We start from the raw sequence: 13,453 nt of genomic DNA on the forward strand, positions 1-13,453 counted from the left end.
CACAGTACGGACAATTTTCCAGAGATGCCAATCAACCTACCATGCATGTCTTTGGACCGGGGGAGGAAACAGGAGTACCCAGAGGAAACCCCCAAGGCATGGGGAGAACATGCAAACTCCACACACACAAGGCGGAGGCAGGAATTGAACCCCGACCCTGGAGGTGTGAGGCAAATGTGCTAACCACTAAGCCACCATGCCTCCCTTATGTTGCAAATATTTTTTTTAATTATTAAAAGTAGGTTTCCACTTCTGCCACTGAGGAGTTTTTCCATTTCAACCTTTTGGTAGTCATTTTGTGCCGCCTGCTCTGTGAGCGCTGCCATTTATGGAGCTTTCTGGACGTCTCTGATAGCAGATCAGCTGAGCCAGGTATGTGATTTATCAGCATATCCACATGAACATGTAGAAACTTCTGTAAACAACTAATAAACAGCAAGAATCAATTTGTGAAAGAAAAGGACTTTTATTACACCAAATAAATCCCAAAGCTGCTGTATACACTATACGCACTGCAGATTTATCAGCTACAAGTTTCCAAGTTAAGATCTAGTCATGAAAAGTATTTACACACTCGTCCTGCGTCGACGGTTCTGCGGAGGCCACTGAGAATCCATCACATCACTCGCAAAATCAGCACAAAGGGGTATGAGGAAAAAAAAACAAAGTTCTCAGATGGACCAAAACTATTTTTCGATGATTGTATGTTTAGAATACTTTCTGCCAAGAAATAATCACAGGACAGGTGTGATGCTGTCAGAATGAATCTCAGTAGTCAGATCCCACTGGTTAAATCCTCCTGATACACTGAGAGAACTGAGGTACACAAGATACACTCGGGTAGACTGCTAAAGCTAGCCTTTAAAGCTAACCTAATACCAATTTTATGGGCTATTCATATCTGATATACAATTGTAATATGATGTTCTCAGTGGATTCAGAGCCTGTCCCAGGAGGTGTGGCAGTTACACACTGTTAAACAATTAGATGCTCTAAACTTCATAACCCCAGAATCTTCTAGAGTTATGATGGTTAGCTTAATATATGGCCATACAAACTCTGGATGTTCATGAGGAAATGTATAGAAATGGTTTTGTCCATGCAGGTCAGACTGATGACAGATTGTTCTTCCTGAGACAACACAAGTTATTTAGAACTACACCACTCTAAACACACGCCCGGCTACCCATATTGCCTATGACGCATTGTTTTTTGTTTGGCTTTTTTCATCTCATCCAGGCTCCACGGTTCATGCTTGCCACCGGTGGCATGACAGGTGGCATGGGCACTTGTGGCTGCACTGGAGGTGGATATCCTGCAGGTAGAGCCATGCCTGGGGGTGGCATGCGTGGTGGAGGAGGCGGTGGGTAGCTGTGGTTGTAGCCCGGAGGTGGGTAAGCTGGAGTGGGTGGAGGAAGGTTAGGAGGAGGATAAGATGCAGGTGGAGGTGGTGGTGGGCCTGGTGGAGGGGCACTAGGAGGCGGGTAAACATGCGGATGGTAAGGCATCCCGTAAGACGGGGGCAAATGTGGGTAGGATGGTGTGTCTGTCTTCATCAAGGACTGCAGGCTCTGATATCCCTCGCTGGACATGTACGAGCTGGTTGTGGACATGCCCATTATGTAGCTGGAGGGTGGCGGGGGAGGGGGACGGTGAGGCAGAGGGGGCGGAGCTCCATGGGGTGGCGGTGGAGCCTTTGGTAAGTCCGAATCAGTGGAAGCTGCTGGTTCTGCTTCTGTGGGTGGGGCCGGGGCAGAGGGCGGCGGTTTGCGATCTATCAGTGTAAAAATAGAGAGAGATTGTGTTTTATTACAACTAATAATAATAATAATAATAATAATAATAATAATAGAAGTACACAAAGCCAACACTTCCATAAGCTCAAGCCCAGAAGAAAGCAGTATGGGAGGAAGAGTAATAGACTTTTACCTGGAGGCTGGCTAACTGGTAGAGGAGGCATGGGGCTCTCCAGTCGTGGTATTTTAGCACCGACTTGTTCTATGGAGGGGAAAAAACATCCATTAATATTTTTTTTAAACAACAAACTGCACATGTATACATTTCCACAAATCATGTGTCCTTACCTGTAGGAACTTTAGGCTCTTCTTTTGGAGAAGGCTAAAACAAAAACACACATTAAAACATTACAAACACGCTTTAACAATGTGTGGAAAAATTGTCTTCTGCGGCCAATAAAAAACAGCAGACGGCTTTCAATAAGCTCGAACGGGACAGGATGCAGTAGTTAGGAAATCTGGCAAACGTTATTGAGGATATTTCCTTATGAGTAAAAGAAGATTATGTAATTATATTAAGGTACGTCATTTCACAAATCCAACAATGTGTGGTTTCTATGGTGTTCCAGTTGGTTGCTGTGATATTCCAGGAGGTTAAATTAGTGTTATAGAGTAATATTTCTAATTAGTGGAAACAGATCTGTGTTAGGATTTTTTTTTTTTTATCTAAAAGCTCCCGTTTACAAAGAAACAGACTGCACCCGAACACTGGTGACTTCGACGACGACTCTGATTAGAAGGTTAAAATAAATAAAAAACATCTGCCTTTCTTTCACTCCCCTATCTATTCCGACACCACACCTTCAGACATTCCCTCCTATTTTTATGACAATGTGGACAAAGTCTGTAGACATTTCTGCCCACAGAGCAAAACAACTTGTTCTCAACCCCCTCATCTTTTCTCACACTAAACCATTGTTACACTCCCTCCGTTGCCTACGAAGCCCCTCACACCCTTCTCTCCGTGAGCCACGAAGGTCACCTCGTCACATAAGCGTCAAGAGTCTGCTGTGGTTTGTTAGAAACTAGAAGAAACAATGAACTGTTTTTTTAAAAATTGTCCTTAATGAGCCCACATCCTGGCACGTTATCCACCGAAACAAGACCTCGGTTAAGGTTTATTGCTTCACCAGTTATGATTAAACTCGTTTCACCGTGCAAAGCATTTTAATTTGCACAAGAAAATGTACTCTCAGGCATGCCAATTTTTTTTTTCATGTATTTCAAACCACTAACAATTTTAAGCATTTTAAGATTCTGTGTGAACACTGTGGTATCTGTTTAGCTTAGAAACCTAGCATGAGATGCAATCTGGCAGATAAAACGACCAAACGTGGCGCCTCACATGTTGCCGTTTTAGCTGCCGTGGCGGGCTGGCCTGAGGAGAACTCTTCTTGGATGGTGGTGGAGCTACAGGGTTTCCTACTGGTTGACTGATCAGACTTGTAGGAGAAGGCTGCGGCTTGTCTTTCTCCTGCATCTGTGGCTGCTGTGGAATCGGCTGCTTGCCCTGTGAGTACAGGTCCAGGATTTGATGGCAGATGTCTGAAAGAGGAGGGGGGAGAAAGGAGAAAGGAAAAAAAGTTCAGGGAAGGTCACGATTGTACTGATAGAAAATTAGAAGGTCTCAGGAGCAATATTTAATGTGACAACACTAATGTTCTAACTGTTACTATTGGTTAAAAATGTAATACTTAGAAATCTCCTAATTATACGTTTTAAAATTTAAAATTGAACAAAACATTAAGGTTGCCAGGCTTCTGCAAAATCCCTGACCCAAAACTAGTCCAATATTTATTATTTAAAAAAAAAATAAAATAAATAAATAAAAAAAGGAAAAGGTGGATATTATATATATTTCTTAGGATTTTTAGTGCACAAGCATTATTTAAAATACATGTAGGTATTACACTGGCAACCCTGCAGACAGAAAGACCTGATAAACTGAGATTTTATGACTTCATCCTAAATGAATGTTTCTGGATTTGGGAAAGCCATTATTGTTTAAAAGATATTAACACAGCTTGCTTACATCAGACAGAAAACAGAAAGTTTTCCAGAAAGCCTGCAGGAAGTTAAATTAAATCAGGAGACGGATGAAGTAGTGTTTGTAAAGAAGTTCTGTTTTGCAGCCTTACTACAGGCCGTCAGTCAGCCTGCGTGTTACCATGGCAACACTTTAGATGTGGCTTGTTTGGGAACCGCTTCCACCAAAGGAGCAAAAAATATAAATAAATAAAAATACAAACAAAACGAAAATATCTGGTCATAATTTGCCTGGAAATGCATTGTATAAAAGCAAGATCACAATCACTTCCTCAAGAATGCGTTTTCATGGTAACAGAGTGCCGCCGAAAACTGCCGTCATTTATGGGACCTGAAATTCAGCTGCGCTTCATGAAATAATTTCTGGAGTCCTGAGCTTGGTCTAGGTCATGTCAATAGATTCATCATCGTTTTATCTCTTTAGCCCTTAAGTTCTTATGTAGCAGTAAACTCACAAAGGTCCTAATAACCAAAAAAAAAAAAGGGTTCCTACCCTCCAGCAGCTCCACAGGGACGTCTTGTACAAACTGCTCCCACCATCGGCGAGACGACTGCTTGGATGTCCACTCTTGGATATCAAACTTACACAGGCGTCCAGCCAAGTACATGACCGCAACGGCTATGATCTCGGGCTCCCACTGAAGTGAAAGCATGGTGCAGAGGCTGAAGAGACAAAACGGAACAGGATTAATCATCGCTCGCACCAGGATAAAGTACCTGATAAGAATTCTGCGGTCCTCAGAAGCAGGAATTACGGCACGTGTGGTTTTTTTGCATTCCTGACTTTGAACACAATACTCCAGGATAAATTTATTTCGACCTAATCAACATGTTCCATTAAGCACAAATGGGTCTCTGTCTCAATTATTACTGCAGTTTCAGTTGCGTTTCCTCTCAACATCTTTCCTCACACTTCTTACAGGAAAATCCACCCTGAAAAACACGTGATCGGGAATGGCATACTGCCCAACGAAGTCATTGCTAGACACAACAAACATTACAAGATAAACCAACACTGCATGGACAAAAGTATGTGCACCCCTGACCAGAACACTCACATGTCCATGTTGAACATTCAGATTTTTCTGTTATAACAAAACTGCTCTTCTCTTTTGTGAAGGATTTCCACTAAATGTTGGATCATGACTTTTTTTTTTTACATTCAGCTACAAGAGCATTAGTGAGATCAGACACTGATGCTGGGATGTTGAGGAGACACCAGTTCATCTTGAGTCAGGGCTCAAATCAAGGGCAGGACACTAGAGTTCTTCATGAAGCTTCTTCATTCACAAGGACACTGTCGTGCTGGAGCAGGGTTTGTAGTTCTACTGAAGAGAAAATGTAACGCTGCAGCCTACAGTTTTGTGAAGAACCACATATGGGTGAGATGGCCTGAGGTGCACATACTTTTGGACATATCATTGTTGGACTCACAGTGGAGTTTTCCTTTTCTAAATAAAAGGCTTTGTGATATTTCAAGATAAGTAATGTTCACCTATCGTTCACAAACGTCCAGGCCATCTGCACCAACTTCTGCACTTTATTTTTGTCACCTGAAAAATACAACATGGCATGAAACTCACAAATGATCACCATAAATTTCTTTTCTCTTTTAAACCATCTAAAGAAAACGACGAGCACACCTTTCAGCTGTTTGGCATAACGCAGGAGAAACTGATATGGATGTTCCACCTGCAAGTCAAACTTGATTGTCTGGAGTAATATTCTCTCCAACACCATCACTTCCTCCTGTGGAGAAAGAGCAATAACTCAAACCATCACTCAACCATAACTCACATGATGCTGGGAAACATGCATAAATAATCAAAAGAGAAACATAAGAAATAAATAAATATTAAAGTCAATGCGATCTTAAAAAGAAAGAAAAAAAAAAGAGACGAGTAAAAGTCTATTTTCTATACATTTTCTGTAGTTTTTAAATCAGACACACACACCCTCGTGCAAAACGAATATCATGCCCTTGACGCTCTTCCCCCTACAAACCCTCTCATCTGCTCACCTTCGGATCGTCTCCAAACTGAGCAAACTGCACGTCGTTCAGCAGACTGCGAGCCGTTTTGATGATGTCTTTACACTTCTTTGGGGTCTCCTCAACCTTTCCAGCCAGAAACAGACAGCAGGCTCCAGTCACCTGAAAAGCCGACCAGAAGCTCAGCATATCTGTCTACAGAATTCATCACTACACTGTAGTGATAGTGAGACGTTAGGATTAACAAGGTCACGGCCGAGCACACGGTTCCCCAAGTCTAGGAACTTTCTGGAATCTCTGTAGCACAGATAAATCATTGTTTTGAATCACATGTGGAAATGAACCAGGAAAGAACCTGTCTGTATAAATAGACAGGAATAAAAACTCTCATGGTTTCATCAAGTCAGTGGAACTGGAGGAACCCGAGAGCAATGAGTTAGAGTTAAATAACCTAAAATTTTTCTGTCAGCTTTATATCCAAATTCAAAGTAGCCAATAAGTCATAAGTGTGCAGAATATTTCCATGTTTAAAAAAAAAATCCTGATCATGGACATCATTGCCTATAAACTATAGAAATGGGTGCAAAATTTATAAAATTTAAAAAAAAAAAAAAACTCACTGATGAGCAGAAGAAATTAAATGACCAAGATGAAGAGGAAGATTAATAAAAAGACACAAAACAGAAAGTATGTACTTACATATCTTGGAAACTGTTTAAAAGAGTGAAACATGTAGAAGCGGTGAAAGTATATGATCCCAGTAGCCAAGGTGTCATAATGTCTAATAAAGGAGTTGATGTCAAGGAAGAAAATACAAAAAATGCTTCTACTAAAAATAAATAAACAAACAAATAAATAAACAAAACAAAACAGTTAATCACAGTTCTCCATGAATCCATATGAAACAGCTTTAATTCACTATGTTCGAATTCTAGTAGGTCAAATTTTACATTCACTAAGTTTTTGTCCTTTTTAAACAGTATGGAAGATTTTCTAAAAGCTTCTGATTGGTATGTTGTCATAATCAGGGGATAAACACAGCCTACGTTTATGCTCAGTGCCATTTTATCCTCAATAACACTAAAAAAAAAGAGACATCTTCAACCTTGGTTCCTCCTTTAGAGCAATAACCAAACAATGGTACACAAATCTACAACACTTTGGAGCACACAGACACTGCATCATTCAGAAGGAGCCGCAAATAAAACATCGGTCTGAATGACTTAAGGTAACAACTAAGGAACTGTTGATTGTCCTGGAGGCATCAGGTACCAAAGTACCCATGAAAATCAGCTCAATCTCTTGTGCAGCACTTTCTCTATCCTCAGTGTGAAGCATGGTGGTGGCGGCATGTTGCGCATGATGTGCTGGAAAGGGCACCGGTCACTTAAAAAGACGGTAACAAGAGGCAAAAGGGATTATCGAGACATACTAAACTTATTATAACGGCAAACATGTCAAGACATCAGCCAGTAAGTTCTTCCAATACACACAACTAAGCCCATAGAAATTTCAGGCCCACAACCTGACACCAATGTAACACCAGTTCTGTCAGAATGACTGGGCAAACATGATCGTGAGACGCTTGTAGAAGACAATAAGCAGATGATTCCGGTTAAACACAAATACCACCAAAGACTCACAACCTTTTGAACTCGCCGTATATTCCTACTACAGAGTAAAGTGAGAGTGAAGCATCAGCAGTGGAAGGATACAACCCGAGTCGCGTTCCCACGTCAAATATGAACCTGGCTCCCTCTCTGCGGTACCGGGCCTCCGTGGCCGGGTCCAGGCCCTCGGACTGCGACGGCGTGTGCGCCAAGTCCTTCTTGTCCCAGTACCAGCATGGCTTAATGTGGTCCAGATTGGTTACGTGAATGGCAGGAGTGGTGTTCTCCTTATTCTCCTTCATTTGCCAGGAGTAAAAAGCTGTGAGACTTGGTTGTGGATTATGCAGCAGCAGCAATCCCTACATACACACACACACACACATTTAGAATACACGGTTATGACGTCACAAAACACACCTGAACACGTAAACATTCACCTGTTTAACTATTCAACCGATCGAAAAGTCTAACTCATTTACACAATGCACGGTTTTAGGACATTCCCACCCGCCTGATAGTGCAGCTGATTTATCCGGATCAGGAACCGACCCCGGAACCGTTCACACGCGCAGGAACTGTTAGCTTAGCCGCTAACTTACTGTCAACTACGTCACTAACGACGTTCCCGACCTCACCAGCTACATGCTAACACACAAAAAAGCCACATGCTAACACACAGCTACATGCTAACACACAGCTACATGCTAATTTGAGAACGCTTGCGCTAATAACCGACTTGTGTAAATATATTCCTCCGACTAATGACTTTAACCAGCTGTAAAGGAGAAGCAGCAGTAAGAGAGAGACTGTAATGTTCCAGACTGAAGATAAAACTAATGCTAACCGGCTACACACTGCTAGCATACATAACTGTATAACGTTACAGTTCTTTACCTGAACCGACCGCCTAAACTGTACATTAAACCTTACATGAACAAGAATGATAGTGATATTACCAGGGACACCAAAGATCCGAAACGTGTGTCAAAAAAAATGAACCGATTTTCATTGAAGCTTTGTATCGAAGCTTGATTCGTTCTGGGAAAATCACGTGACCAATGACGCCCGAAGCTTCGTTTCACCTACACCCACGTGACTGCTTCGTTAGTTTGCTCAATAATTACAGTAAATTGTTTGCGATGATTTGTGCAAGAAGATTGAAACAAGGTTTAAACAAACTCATAGATGAAGAACAGTCTGGTTTAAAACAATAAAACCAGACTGTTCTTCATCTATGAGTTTGTTTAAACCTTGTGGCCTGTGACCTGATCTGACGTCACCTTCCATGGTGGAAACTTAGTTGTAGAAATTAACTAACTAATGTAAAGAAGATATGAAACGAAAGCAGACCCAAACTACACTCAGTGTTTTCGGAAGCCTGCGCCTAAAGCTACAGCAGCTTCGGGTGACATTTCACCCACAGCCCGAGTACACATGTATTAGGAAAGCTTTGTAAACTACCTGTTCATAATATTCTGCAATGAAAGAGTGTTGGTGATAAAACTGAACAAATGTTTATTGTTCACTCTTAAATGTACATTGAAAATTGACAGCTGATAAAACCTGTGCTCCAGGTCCCATATTCATATAACATTTCAGGCTAAATGTAGCTCATAAAGGTATAAAGTTCACCCAAAAATGAAAATTGTGTTATTTCCTCACCCTCAATTTGTTCCAAATCTGTATGAGTTTCTTTATTCTGTTTAACACAAAAGATGATATTTTGAAAAATGTTGGTAATCAGACAGTTGGCAGCACCCACTGACTTTCATAGTCTATATTTTTTCCTACTGTGAAAGTCATTGGGTGCTGCCAACTGTCTGATTACATTTAGCCTTAAATGTTATATGAATATGGGACCTGGAGCACAGGTTTTATCAGCTGACTGTCTTTTGTTGCTTATACTAAATAGGAATGTTGATAACACATAAGCAGTCTTTAATAATGCTCTCAATTACATGTAGATGCATATTTTATGCATTAGTGAGTGTGGTGGTGCCTATGGGGTGTCGCTCTAGGATGGGTGCGTATGAGGCTGGGAGGGGGGGGTGGAAATCACAGTATACTCACTACAAAAAACTAGACTACACCACTGGGCTGGTCTTGGATATGATTGATTATAATCACCTTCTAAATGATGACAGTTCTATTTTATTTATTTACTTCTATAAAGCTTTTGATACTGTAAATCATGATTTTATTTTCAAAGTTATTAAGTTGTTGGGTTTTGGTGATTTGTTTTTAAAAGCGGTAAAAACATTATATGACGGATGTAATAGCTCGGTTAAACTTGCTTTTTATTTTTGTTAGTCACTCAAGTTTTGGTAGTACATATTAAGAAAAATTCAGTTTAATGGTATTAGTGCTTTAGGTGCAGAATTTAAACTTAGTCAGTTTGCTGATGACACGGATATTTTTTTTAAAAACAAAACTGAGGTTCCAGTTATAATTAGGGTTATTGAGGAACTGTCTGATGTGTCAGGTCTTAAAATGAATCTAGATAAATCTACGTTGTTTCCCCTAAAAGCTTGCTCCCTTACACATATAGAAGGTATTCCAGTTAAACACCAGTTAACTTATCTTGGTATAGTCATTTCCAAAAATGATAAACAAAGAAGCCAGTTAAATTTTGAACCAATTATTGAAAAAACAAAAAAGAAATTTAATTTGTGGTTAATGAGGGATTTATCAATTTTTGGGAGGGTGTTATTGTCCAAGGCAGAAGGTATTTCCAGATCTGTATACACTTCCTTATCATTAGATGTGCCCTCTATTGTGATGAAAGATTTGGATAAGATATTGTATGACTTTATCTGGAGAAAAAAAACATTATTTAAAGAAAGAGGTCATATGCAATACTAAAGAACAAGGGGGGCTAGAGGTTCTGGATTATAGTACACTCAATAATACTTTCAAGATTAGATGGTTAATAGAATTTAGGAAAAATAAAGATAGTGTTTGGAATCTATTTCCTAATTATGTATTTAACTCTATTGGGGGCATACATTTTTTGTTAAAATGCAATTTTTCTGTTAATAAAATTCTGGTTAAACTGGCTGGTTTCCATAGACAGGCCGTGTTAGCATGGAATTTGATCTATAAACACAATTTTTCACCACACAGTTATTGCATTTGGAATAACAAAGACATATTATTTAAAAACAAATAATTTTTTTTTAATCAAAACTGGATTAATGAAGGGATTAATTTGGTAAAAAAGCTGTTAAACTCTGAAGGGTATTTGTTGTCTTACACAGAGTTTCTTGAAAAATTCCAATTACCAGTTAAACCAAGAGATTTTGCTATTGTTGTTGATGCAATTCCAAAGAGTGTTGTATTTCTTTGAAAGAATTCGAGTTCTTTGCAAATTAATATAGATGACTTTTGTGGTAGTTTATACATCGGCAATGTTAATATCTTGAAACAAAAGTGTAGCAATAATATTATAAGAAATGCCCTCTATTTGTTTCTTTCCCTGCAGCAAGGTTTTTTGGTCTTATATACTGGGAAAATACTGAACATGTTTTGTGTCAACAATAAAATTAAGGAGGTGTCTTACAAAATTCTACATAGGATTTAAAACATGTTTTGGAAAGATTTAAGCTTAATATTTCTTATGTTTGTGAATTTTGTGGTCAGGAAAAGGAAACAATTTTGCATCTGTTTTATCATTGTATCTACTCAAGACTTTTTTGGAAGGATATGGGAGATTATATTAGTAGAAAATTGGGTTGTGTGGTAGAAATTGGTGTATGTGATGTGTTTTTTTTTTATTTTGAGGGAGATAATTTTGAAAATAATGAACAATATATTATACAACCATTCATTGTATTAGGAAAGTACCATATACACAAAACAAAGTGTGCCCTTTGTAAACCAAATCTGTCCCATTTTATAAATGTTTTCAAGTTATATAGTAATCTTTTGGAAAAAGTAAAAAACAAAAAAAAAAACGTGATATTTTAAAAGAATTCAAGTTTTTGTTTCCTTTCTTTTCCTTTCTTTTCTGGTAGCCAATGTGACTGATACCTCTTGTTGTATGGCATTGAGCAAAATGTGTATTTTGTCTTTGTCTTTTTGCATGAATAAAAAAACAAACAAAATTAAAACAAACAAACAAAAAAAACTGACTGCTTCGTTATCCGATTCAAAGGTTTAAAATCGTGCGCGCCCTCGTGTGTTGTATTGGAGTATTACATGGAATCTATTGCTGTATAGCGAGTTTAGGAGAGTTTATTGTTGCGAGTTGTCAATGGAGTCGGTTACAAAAAGATCGTGTTCTGAAATGTGGGAACACTTTCATTTGATTTCGCCCAATAAGGTGGATATATATGGTTTTGTCGTGAAGCCTATATTTATAACTTAAATCTCACTCATCATTGGGCAATTATCAGAATCAGAAAGGTCTTTATTGCCAAGTATGTTTTCACATTCAAGGAATTTGTTCTACAGAAGCTCCACAGTGTAAACAGAATGGCATTGACAGACATATATAATACACATATATAATATAGAAAGTTGTATGTACAGTGGAAAACTGTGCAAATTGAAACATAAATGTGCAAACTGAAACATAAAGAAATGTGTTTTAATGTAAGAATAGTGTTGTATGTTCTGTGTGTCAAGTGTTCATCAGATGCACAATTATACGCGATTCAATGTAACATTTCATGTCGTATATTTTGTCATTATATATATATATATATATATATATATATATATATATATATATATATATATATATATATATATATAGGATAGTAGTAATAAGTTAAACCTTTAAATGGTTCACACTTTATACTTTTGAGACAAGGTCTCTCCTAAATCTGTTTTTAGGTCCAGTGGTTGATTTGCTCCCAGCAGCTTGCCTATAATAATAATAATAATAATAATAATAATAATAATAATACATCATCCATGTTAAGGCATCTTCGTGCAAAGCATGACATGCTAGGTCCTCTGCCCAAGATGTAGCCAACAGCCAAGGTTAAAGCCTACTTTTAATTTTATTCAATTGTTTCACTTTTAATTATTAGAATAAAGTGGTTTAAAAGTGCTGCTGTTTTATTATTGTCAAAATAGGTACACAGTCTCTCTCTCTCTCTCTTAATTTCAATTTAAGTGTGCTTTTGAATTACGAGTAAAGTTTGTTTGTACAAACTTTGTTTGGAGTTACCATGCGTATGCAATGGAACATGCTTTGGTCATGTATTTAATGTATTGTTGCATTTATTTATTAATCTATCCTTAATTTGTCAATCCATCAATTTTTGCTTCTAAAATGAATCCGTTGTTTGGTTGTGGAACATTGTGTGATATCGCTTTCACCAGCAGAGGTCCTCATCGAGCTCTGATTTGAAAAGCTCGAGTAATGAACCTTTTTCCGATACAATAGGGTTGAAAGCTTCACTGCTTCAAGAAAGCTTCACTTCGCCATCACTAAAGAATGGTATTTACCTTTGACGGAGTATAACGTGTTACTGCGTAAAATCGACATGAAGCAACAGTACGGTCGCTTTATTCAGACCTCATCTACCACGTTTTTACTCTCTTTTTTTGTACTATCAGCCCACAGAGGTGATCATTACTGACACCTACTGGACGGGGGTCCAGTCACGTGCAGCAAAGGACAAAGACAAAGAGATTTTTTTAAAGAACCTTTAAATACTTTGATTAAAATAATGAGCTCGTAGAGAAATCTAACGAGTTTCTGAGCAGATGTTAGTAACTGTCCTGAACCTCATACTGCTCCTTAGCTCACGTCACGGTTACCGAGAGAGGGTGTGCTTGGAACCAATCAGTGAGCACCACTGTTCCAAATGACGTCACTGATCTCTACTGTTCCAAATGACGTCACTGATCATCACTGTTCCAAATGACCAGTCACTGATCTCTACTGTTCCAAATGACGTCACTGATCTCTACTGTTCCAAATGACCAATCAGTGATCATCACTGTTCCAAATGACCAATCGATCTCTACTGTTCCAAATTACTAATCAGTGATCTCTA

At 38.6% G+C, this 13,453-nt stretch overlaps 1 protein-coding gene across 7 annotated transcripts; it reads right to left on the reverse strand.

Annotated features, from left to right (window-relative positions):
- Positions 1-446: 446 nt before the first annotated feature.
- Positions 447-12,982, reverse strand: ccnk (cyclin K). 7 transcript variants are annotated; one of them, XM_047818011.1, is made up of 11 exons: positions 12,900-12,982; positions 7,548-7,801; positions 6,532-6,613; positions 5,863-5,994; positions 5,486-5,591; positions 5,338-5,395; positions 4,336-4,505; positions 3,142-3,341; positions 2,085-2,118; positions 1,930-1,998; positions 447-1,774 (listed from the first exon to the last, which is right to left on the reverse strand). In XM_047818011.1, exons 2-11 carry the CDS (start codon positions 7,742-7,744, stop codon positions 1,227-1,229), a joined length of 1,596 nt encoding a protein of 531 aa, XP_047673967.1. In that variant the 5' UTR covers positions 7,745-7,801; positions 12,900-12,982; the 3' UTR covers positions 447-1,226. The 7 variants fall into 7 exon arrangements, with proteins under 7 accessions (XP_047673967.1, XP_027003362.1, XP_027003367.1 ...); XM_027147561.2 differs by lacking the exon at positions 12,900-12,982 and adding an exon at positions 8,399-8,542; XM_027147566.2 differs by lacking the exon at positions 12,900-12,982 and adding an exon at positions 8,337-8,359.
- Between the last annotated feature and the right edge of the window lie 471 nt (positions 12,983-13,453).

Source organism: Tachysurus fulvidraco, chromosome 9, assembly GCF_022655615.1.
Source record: "Tachysurus fulvidraco isolate hzauxx_2018 chromosome 9, HZAU_PFXX_2.0, whole genome shotgun sequence".
NCBI lineage: Eukaryota > Metazoa > Chordata > Actinopteri > Siluriformes > Bagridae > Tachysurus > Tachysurus fulvidraco.